The 10069-nt window shown below is 48.4% G+C and overlaps 1 protein-coding gene across 1 annotated transcript; it reads right to left on the reverse strand.

Annotated features, from left to right (window-relative positions):
- Positions 1 to 1449: 1449 nt before the first annotated feature.
- On the reverse strand, positions 1450 to 4859 carry PHOX2B (paired like homeobox 2B). Its single transcript, XM_043973119.1, has 3 exons — positions 4425 to 4859; positions 3264 to 3451; positions 1450 to 2012 (listed from the first exon to the last, which is right to left on the reverse strand). Exons 1-3 carry the CDS (start codon positions 4663 to 4665, stop codon positions 1497 to 1499), a joined length of 945 nt encoding a protein of 314 aa, XP_043829054.1. The 5' UTR covers positions 4666 to 4859; the 3' UTR covers positions 1450 to 1496.
- Positions 4860 to 10069: the final 5210 nt, after the last annotated feature.

Genomic DNA, 10069 nt, shown 5'->3' on the forward strand with positions numbered 1-10069 from the left:
GAGTAGACGATCTCGTACTGATATTAACACTATACAATTGAGTCACAGAAACACAGTTGTAGAAAGACACAGAAAAAGTTAAAGCATCGACATTCAACTAATATCTATATTTGTGCCTTTTAAAATAAAAATAAAAATCCCAACAGAGATGTAGGTCTAAACTGCATGAACAATGTAATAATAAATATACATCCCATCTACCATAAAGGATGTGGGTCCGGAGAGGGACATTCAAACAGGCTCTGCGACCTTACGCACTGTTCCCTGCACGGTATATTTCTCTGCAGTCAGTTGCATGGACTGCAATAGAAAAAAATAAAATAAAATCAGTGCTTTAAAAGTTCAGTAAAAGCTGGTGGAGGAGAAGAAAGAGGAGAAAGGGAGGAAGATTTGGGGGGGGGGAGGAGAAAAAAGAAGAGACTGCAGAATAAGAAATACCCCCAGGGGAAAAATACTTTTGCAGATATTACGGATGAAAAGGCCATTAAAAATCGTTTGTAGGGAAATCTTCGAACACGGGAAGCCCGCGAAGATTCGGGGTTTGGTTCTGCTCGTTTTGGGTTTCTGTTTGTGACTCGAGAAGTAGTGTGACGGAGGGTATCGGAGACGCTGGGCACGGTGCAGCCAGGCAGGGTAGGGTGGCAAGCAGTCCAGGTGGCAGACAACCTGAGACCTTTGCAAATCTCAGTTTAGGGAGTCCTCGCTGCGGCTGATCTCTTCGGCGGGGAGGACGCGGGGACTAGCGAAGGGGTAGATGAAGTCAGCCAGATTCTCCCGTACAAGAAGCAGGGCCCCAGCGAGGGTCAGCCCGCGCTCTCCCAAGAGTCCAAAGACCCCAGTACAGTTCGGACAGTAGTCCGCCCCTCCCCTCCTAATTTTCGTCTTGTTTCTCCGTGAATCTCATCCCTCTCCCGACCCCCTCTTTCCAGTATTTTGCTGTTTGAGTTTGCTGTTGGTTTTTTTTTTCGTTGTAGCGGGTGGGTTTTTTTGTGTGTGGGCTTTTGTTGTTGTCGGTTTCGTTTTGTTTGGTGTGTGTTTTTTGGGTGATTGTTTGTTTTTCAGTCACTCACTGAGTTGGTTCCAGCCCCCGTCTCTCCCTGTAACCCGCTCCGGCCACACACATACACATCCATCCACGCCCCAACAGACACACACGGACACACAGACACAGCCCCCTGAGAGTCCCCGCAGCGCCGCTCCTCTAGCTCCTCCGGCCCCGCCCCAGCCCTGCCCGACCCCTCCCCGCAAACCCCCAGACCCCTGGCAGGTGCGGGGCCAGGAAAGTTTTCTAGTTTTGTTTTTTGTTGGGGAAAGCGCGGGGAGGAGGCGGGGGAGAAGGGGGCGACGCCATTTTCTCATAATTCTTATCGTGATCATTTTTGGCTCGAGGTGAAAGAGCCGCGGCAGCAGCGAACACAATAGCCCTGGGCCCGCCCACTCGCCCGCCCGACCCTTTGCTCGCCCGCTAGTTTTCGCAGCTGCCGCTGGGTCCCAGATCAGAACATGCTGCTCTTTACTAAGGCGGCTTTGGCGCCGTTGGGTCTCTGGAGGGAGGACAGGACGCTGGCGAAGGGGCCCCCGAGAGAATCTGGGATCGAAGTGATGGGGCCGGGCCCCGGGGCCCAGCCTTGTCCTGGTCCCCCAGCAGCAGCCAGGCCCCCAGCAGCCGCTGCGGCCGCCGCTGCCGCCGCAGCCGCCGCTGCAGCCGCCGCCGCCGCCGCACCCCCCTTGCCGGGTTCGCCCCCCGGGCCTCCGGGCCCCGCGGCCCCCGGAGCTCCTGCAGGGCTGGGGCCTCCTCCGCCTCCACCGCCGGCCCCGCAGCTCGGGGTGGGGTTAGGGTTGGGCCCCGGGCCCCCAGTGCTGTCCGGGTCGGTACTCTTGGCATCTTTGCTCTCGTCGTCCCGGGACGCATCCGATTTCTTGCCGGATGAGCCGTTCTTGGCTGCGGCCGCCGCGGCCGCCGCTGCCCTCTCCTGCTTACGGAACTTGGCCCTGCGGTTCTGGAACCATACCTAGTAGGCAAGACAGGCAAGGGAAGAAGGGAGATAGAAAACGCAGAAAAGGTGGGAGGACAGAGAGCGAGAGAAGGGGGGAAAGGAATGGGGTAGAATAGGGATAAGGAAGAGAAGGAATACAGAAAAAGAAGGTAGAGGGAGAAGAAAGACAGGTTAGACTGATACCACTCTTCCAACTAAATTCCGCTACTGACAGTGTATCATACTGGAAGTCTTGTTTCCCCCCGAGGACTGTTTCCTAGTCTCCTTTCCCCAGTCCTCCACTTTGCCCCTCCTCTTGTAAGACTTAAGCGCTGAGGAAGGGGTGGGGGGTAGGCGGAGGGAAGAGGTATAAGGAACAACGGAGAGCTGAAAATTCGGGGACTGTGCCCACGTTGGGTTGCCCTTACTTCAGGGAGACTGCACAGGACTTTTCCAAAATGTTTAGTAATCCGGCCTTGGCCCCTCAGTCCTAAAGTTTAATCTCTCAAAGGAGCGGGGTTAGGTCCTGGGTCCTACATCCTTCGTTCTTCCAGACAGGCACTAGCACACACGCGAAATGTAGGACAGTGTGCAGAGGCCAGGAACGGCATTGGTATCCTACCAGAAGCAAAGAGCGATCACATAGCAGAAAGCCCCAAGTGTATGTAAGTTTCTGGAAAAGGAGTTTCCATGCGTCCTTCTGTCATTGAGTCTGTCTGTGGTAGCCTGAATAAGGACCAAACCGTTCCTTGGCTCGGGATCTCTAGCAGACCTTGGCTGTCTTTCTCCTGTTTGTTTGGAGGAGGTCGGTAAGCCCGGCGACACATCACCACTACCCGTGGAAGTAACTCTACATTACACATTCAGACACCGAACCAGATAGTGGCACTTGTGGCTGTATAGAAATTCAAATGCATACACGTGTACGTCATAGAGCCACGGATATATCTCCTCACGTGTAGCTAGCTAACGTGGTAATGGAATGGAAATATATAGTTAGCTAAAGAAGAGTTAGATCTGATCTATGAGCGTGTAGGTGGGCCATTTATGCGCACACAATTCAATTTATTTCAACAAGCACTTACTAAGCGTCTACGGTGTGCAAGGCCCTGGGGCAGTTTTATTTCCCTCAAACTTAGTTCAGTGACCAAAATGAAGGCATCCTTTCTATTTCTGATTGATGAGCCAGGCTTGGGGTGAGCTGGAGGCTTGGCCCTAAGGCCCGTGAGGTACGTGAGTACACACCCGAGACGTCTCGCTCGGCGTCCACGGTTGGCGCCCACATACCTGCACTCGCGCTTCTGTAAGGTCGATCTTCAGAGCGAGCTCTTCTCTAGTGTAGATGTCCGGGTAATGCGTCTCCGCAAAGACCCTTTCGAGTTCTTTGAGTTGCGCGCTGGTGAACGTGGTGCGTATCCGCCGCTGCTTTCTCTTCTCATTGAGCCCGCCGTGATCCGTAAAGAGTTTGTAAGGAACTGGAGGAGAAGAATCGGAGAGAAAAAATAAAGCGGGTGGCCTGAGAGAGGGCCGCGTGGGCCAGTCCGGGAAAGGGCCACAAGGCCGGTCCGTCCCCAGACTGGAGATCTCGGATGTGGGGAATAGGACACGAGAAAGTGGAAAGATTATCCCAGTCCTCTGGAGAAAAGAGTAGCCTGCTAGCTGTCCCGGGGAAGCCAGAGGGAGGGGTGGGCGAGAGGGAGAGAGAATCAGCGGATTGGTTTTACTCTAGGCTGAGTGAAAAAATCTCCGGACTTGCGGAGTTCCTTTCCAGGGTAAATGCCTTTGGGCGAATGCAAAGTGGCCGCCCACTGGTACCCAGTTGCCAGAGAGGCAAAGAGGCGAAGGCTGCGCAGGGGGGGAAATGAGGGGAAAAGATAGAAAGTAGTAAAGGAAGCAGCAGGCAGAATATCAGGGAGACAGCGAGGAGGAAACTAACACTTAAATGTTTCTCAGAACTTTTCAGCTCCAAGAAGTCGATCGTGTTCAGAAGTTGGGAGAAAGTGGTGCAGAATTTTCCCAAAAAATAAAATAAATAAATAAAAACAAAAATAAAAAACAAAACCGAAACTAATAAAAATGACCAACCAAAGAAGTGCGATCCACTGTTGAGTTCTTTTTTTTTAAGACACTGCCAGTAATGAGCTTTACTCTTTGTTATTTAATTATTTTCTAAGCTTTACGTCTCATCGCAAAGTAAATAAATTATGCCTATCATTTTGGCAGCTTAAGATAATTTTGTTGGCGGTTCGGGTGTGACTAGGATAGTGTAACCCTGTAAGTGAATTACCCCTCCCTGCAATCGCTTCTAACGTGATAAATTCTTTCATTTGTGTAAGCAAATTTCGTTTGGTAAATACTAAACACATTTCCATTTTCAAATGCAATCAAGGCTTCCTATATACCAGCAGAAAGGCGTCTTCCTAAGCTAAGAAAGCTGGAGGTCCTTACCTGCTGCGTATGGACTGCTCTGATGGTCCCTAAGAGTGCCGAGGCTGCAGGATCCTGGAGTGAGGGACGGGCAGCCCGAGGTGGCCCCAAAAGTGGTCCTTATAGGGTTATATTGGAAGCCACTGGCTTGACTGCAGGAACTGAAGTCAGCATAAGCTGAAGCCAGGCTCGAGGTGTCCATCCCAGCCATACAGGACTCGTAGGCAGAGGAATTGAGGTAAGAATATTCCATTTTATACATTGAAAAGGTTCTGGATGGCTCAGCCAAGTGGAAAAATGAAATAAAAGATGGGTATGGAGAAGGTGCCTGCAGTGGGGAGATGTGCACAGCTCAACGCCTGCTTCGAAACTGGCCTCCTTACTACCAGCAGAGCCTAGTTTTATGAAAAAGCCTCCTATGAGATGCCTTGCCTGAGGTCTCTAGAGCATATAGTCCTCATAATAAACTTGGCTCTTCCACTTGGACAATAGCAAAAGCGGTTGGTCTTATTGCTGGCGCTTTTTACATGACAATAACTCATCAGTCTATTGGGCTGGCACTGGGGGACCGAGCTGTCCAACCTCCCTATCATTGATTCCTGCATCTCTAATTAGAATTTAATACCACACCATTACGTACCGATCCCCTGATCCTCCCTTCTAACCAGCTCCTGCCCTTTAATTCAATCACACTACTTGGAAATAATGAAAGTTGGGTGACGATTCTCCCTGATCCAATTTCCCCGAGCTTTTAAGCCTTTTTAACTGATCATATACCTTAGGCATAAATTGAGATAGTGTGTGTGTTTTCCCCCCTTCTTTTTTTTTTTCCCCTCGGTTAGGGAGAAGAAACCTTGATGTCATAGAAAACCTGTTTTGTAGGAGCGTTACACGCTCAATTTAACAACAAGCCTACCCCCCGAAGTGCATGAAATGTTATAAAGGACTGGGACATTGGCAAGACTCAGGCACCCTGTAAAATAGAGTAAGTGGGCCAGTGGGGAGGGGGTTTATGTGAAGCAAGAGTGTGTTTCTTTAAAATACACCTGGTCAGAGAAAAAAGAGAAACATAAATTGTATTTTTAAAAATCAAAGGCTAATCTTTCCTAGGGATTGAGTTGACACTGTCGCTGTTACTTTTATTTTTTATTTAAAGAAAGATTAAAATCGAGTAAATTACCTAAATTTAAACATATGGATTCTAAATTGGAAAGCTTATTTGAGCTCTCTAGTCTGGATTTTATTTACCTGTCCGCCTGTGTGTTTGAAATTTTCTGGTTGTTGGGGTGGGGGGAGGGTTGGGGTAGAATTTCTGGGGGAGGGGAGGGTTTAATATACTATCGATAAACAGGAATGAAGTTTATCTGTAATGTGCCCCCTCTCCCCTTCTCTTTCCTTTGCTTTCCTTTTCATTCCTTTCCTTTCCTTCCATTCTTTTTCCTTTCGTTCATTTCCCATTCATCTTTCAAGCGGCAACAAATTTGAACAGATTAGGTGTGTCGGGATGGGAAAAGACTGTTGATGTCTTACCCAATTCAGGTTTCTGGAGTTGCCAATAGGAAACAATGTTTGGTCTTCGGAATTCGTTCCCCTTGGGGGGAGAAATCTAAGCTAAGGCTCCCTTTAAGTTCCAACAGACTTGTTGTATGAGTCAAATTCCTTGGACTCTTGGATACGTACACTTGAGGGCTAGGAAAGAAGAGAGCCGTTAGCATTTGTAGACTTTGGTGGGCAATAATCTAAACTGAGGATAATTTTCATTTTGTTAGGCATTGGAAGAATAGGGAAAAAATATTTCATTAAACCCTTCCTCTCGGTGGACAAGAGGGGGAATGCTCAGTTGAATCGCACTGTTGTACAAACAAACGCCGGATACTTTATATGATTTAAATCTGTAGATAATTAGTTTTATTACATTCATTACCCCCTTTATATGCTCTGTAACAAGTCAGTAATTAAAGTAACAAACTCATAAAGTCTTTACACGAGCATTTAGGCTTTCAGTGTTTGCCAAACGAAATGGTTTAATTCGATGCTAGTGCCGGGGAGTGAGTGAATGGACCAGGAAGCGGTTCCTGTTTCCTCAGCTCTACAACGTTTTGTGGCCCATTCGAAGGACTGGGAAGTGGCAATGGACTAAAACAAGGCAGGTTTGCCCCCTCCACTCTTTCTTTTCTGTGCTGGTCTTTTTCAGGTTGGCTTTAGGTGGTGACCACTAAGAGACCGAGGGAAGTGAGAAATAACAAAGAGCGAGCAGGAGTCGGGGGAGAGAAAGCTTCTTAAGGAGTCAGTGAGGAGGCCGCTGATAGTTTTATGGGGAAGTCTGATAGTTTTATTGCAGTTGCATGTTGTACGATGTGTATTTGATAAAGAACGGCCTTTGGTGGCCTGTGTACACTTTTTTTTGTGCACAGGCGAAATGAGAATAAATGTGAACAAGGTTTTACTGCGGCGGGAAACAAATTGCAGAGCTCTAAATGGTTTTTCTTTATGGTCACCAGACAAGAGGAGAAAAGCGACACAAACATCTGTCTTCAGTCCCCTAAACCTAAAGGCCAGCAAAGACGGATGTGAATCTAAGTGTTATTACAGAGGGGATTTGTCTTTATTTATCAGCGCGCTCATGAATATGAATACGCATTTGGGCCGGGGAGGTAACTATTCACCTCTGGAAACCACACATGGAATTCCCCCTAAGCCCCCCCTTCCCCCCACCCCCCGCCCCGGACCCTTAACACAGGGAAGCCTCCCTATGCACAAGGCCCCAATTGTCTAATTCTTTCTCCCATCCCTTGCGAGTTTCGTTTCCTAGATTAAAAATAATAATTCCCCATCACCCCAATTGCTGAATTCTCCTATCGGCAGGTGAATTGGTTTCGGTCAGGTTGGGAGAGAAAAGTAGATAAGGTCGGTCCTCTCAACCTGGATAAGTAGCACCCTTCTCTGGGGGCGCAGAGGGGTTCCCGACTTCATGCTGATTTTGGTTCTGGGTTCACATATATTTTGGGGGCGGGTAGTGGGACTAGTGAGTGGAGGAAAAGATAGGGAGAGTCATGGAGAGAGAGAGAAGAGAAGAGAAAAGAAAAGAAGAGGGACAGAGAGAGAGGCAAAAAGAAACACTGGGGAAGGGTAATGAAAGTAAGGGAATCGAAATTGACATAAGGGGCTGTAGAGATAAAGAAGTGGGGGTGGCAAAAAAGGGAATAGATAGAAAGAAATAAGGGACGGAAGGGAGTCGCAGAGAAAAGAGAGAGAGAGACATTGAGACAATGTGTGTATAGAAGTTTGGGACGAGTAACAAAGACAGAACTAGGCAAGGGGAAGGGAGAAGGGAGAGAGAGAGAGAGAGAGAGAGAGAGAGAGAGAGAGAGAGAGAGAGAGAGAGAGAGAGAGAGAGAGAGAGAGAGAGAGAGAGAGCTTAGATTTGTGGTCTATGATCGGAAATAACAATGATAATCATTCTTCCTTGCCTCGCTCACCTCCGCCCAAATCAGTTTACTGCCTATTGGCTTCCGCATGAGGAGGGGGTAAGAATAAGGAAAAGTGAGTGATGTGCTCAGAGGAGCTCCATTCAAAATCCTTATGGCGCCAGAGCACCTGTACACCCTGCAGACTGGCATGGCCCCAGCGTTCTTGCACTCTCTCAGTTACCGAGAAGCTCTGGGCAATTCTGATGTCTGTGTCTGTCAGTCTGTCTATCTGTCTCTCCCAGGCTCCCACCCCAAGGACTGAAGATTACGGGTGGGCTGAGGGGTGGGGGTGGGGGGCGGGGGGAAGAGTGTGGCACCTGGGCGGGCGCGGGGAAACTCTTGCGTCTCGCGCCAGGGATCGAGGCTCGGAGAGTTAGGAAGGAGTTGTATTGTGATGAGGGTGATGGGGGGTTGGGGGTGGGGGGGAGGAAGGGTCGGGGAAAGTTGAAATGACTGTGTAGCAAAACACCTCCGAAGTCAAAGCCCTAACTTGCCACTACCCTACCCTAGCCACTTGAGGGAGACTCGGGTTTTCCACTAAGGCAGTCTCCCGGAGCCTCGCGGGTCCTCTCTATAGCCTCCGGAGGCCGGCGTAGAGCCTCTCATTGCCGGCCACCGGATCGCCTCCTTCTCTCCTAGCTCTTGCCACCCCACCCCCTTCGCGCCCAGGCTTGTTCGCCGGAGCTGGACCGGCTCCTCATGCCCCTGCCCTCTCGCGGCGCCCCCTCTTGGCCCCGGCGACGCCCCGGGCACAGAGGTGGCGAGTAGAGCTGGCCTGCTGTCCGGCCTGACTTTCTCTTTCCATCCCATTAATTGAAAGTGGAGCTGGATCTTTCAGTCTCAGCCTCACGGTCCAATGCGCAAATGCGCTTGACTTCATTTTCCCCTTTGTAATATGTGTAGGTTTATTTTCCAGTGTAACAACCTCCCCCTCGGGTCCCTCTTGTCCCTACCCCTCCGCCCCTCTTTTGTGGCCGGGTTTCTTCGTCGCCTCTGAAGATGAAAGGCGCTCGGGCCGGGCCAAGCCTGACAGCACCAGCCCCAACCTCCTGTTTTGTTCGAGTTGTGCTTTCTACACGCGAGCTCTCCCCTAAAAGTTGTACCAAATGGTTAATTTGATTATTCCAACTATAGACCAACTGCTTCAGCAGCCTCCACCACGCGTCTGGGAGGAAAAAAGAAGCCATCTATAAGAAATAATCTAATAAACGTGAAGTGTAGAAAAACCCCTTCTGATTTTCAACCGGCACAAATAGAATTAGAGCTTCAGCATCCTTTTCCCAAACAGACCTTTTGTCTAGATCACAAATTCAGCCAACCAGCAATGTGTACAGTGGCTGCTATTTATTTTAATAGATAGGCGGGTGGGTAGCTAGATGGATAGATAGATAAATGGATAGATGGATAGATGGATGGAGAGATCCATCTTCATCTGACTTCCCTTTCTTAATATGTGTACACGGTTGATTTTTTTTTCCTTGCCAATTTACTGAATCAATAAAGCAAAGGCAATGCCATGTGGAAAAAAAAAAGGTCATTTAAAACTCAAAACAAGGGAAGGGCAGCCGGGTATATCTACCATGAGAAAAAAAAATGTTTACATGCTACCCCGTACCAAAATGAAAAAGGTTGAAAGTTTAAAAGAAACTTTTCTTTCCTTTTCTTTGCCATTCATCGGAGGGTTTCTTTTTTCTTCTTCTTTTTTCCTTGAAAGTCAGAAAGAATGTTAGAAGACAAGGAAACAAAACAGCAAACAAAATGCCATTGTATTGAAGTAGCAATTCATGGGAAAACGCTTGTCAGCCTCATAATGTCTCACTTCTATGAGGCTGTTTTTACCGCAGGCTAAACACAATAACATGGGAATGAATAAAATATTAAATACCAGTGAGAATTTCAGAGGAATTTTCTTTTTGATTGCTTTATTTGGTGCTGCATCCAAATGATCCCACCACAGAAGTCATTGCCTGTCATGGAATCGACCAGAAGTAAGTTTTCTCAACTGGAGAATAAAAAGAAAAGGAAAAGCAAAGATTTGTCCCTCGATGTGTCTACACGTTATCCAGCAGATATTCTCCTTTTCCCAGTTACCTGCCCAGGAAAATCCACTTAAAGTGACTTAATTGGGAAATCAGTTCGTCCACAACATAAAATAAACCAACCAAGATGCATTCTGGGTCTGAGAACCAGCCAATA

This window comes from Dromiciops gliroides, chromosome 6 (assembly GCF_019393635.1).
Source record: "Dromiciops gliroides isolate mDroGli1 chromosome 6, mDroGli1.pri, whole genome shotgun sequence".
Lineage (NCBI taxonomy): Eukaryota > Metazoa > Chordata > Mammalia > Microbiotheria > Microbiotheriidae > Dromiciops > Dromiciops gliroides.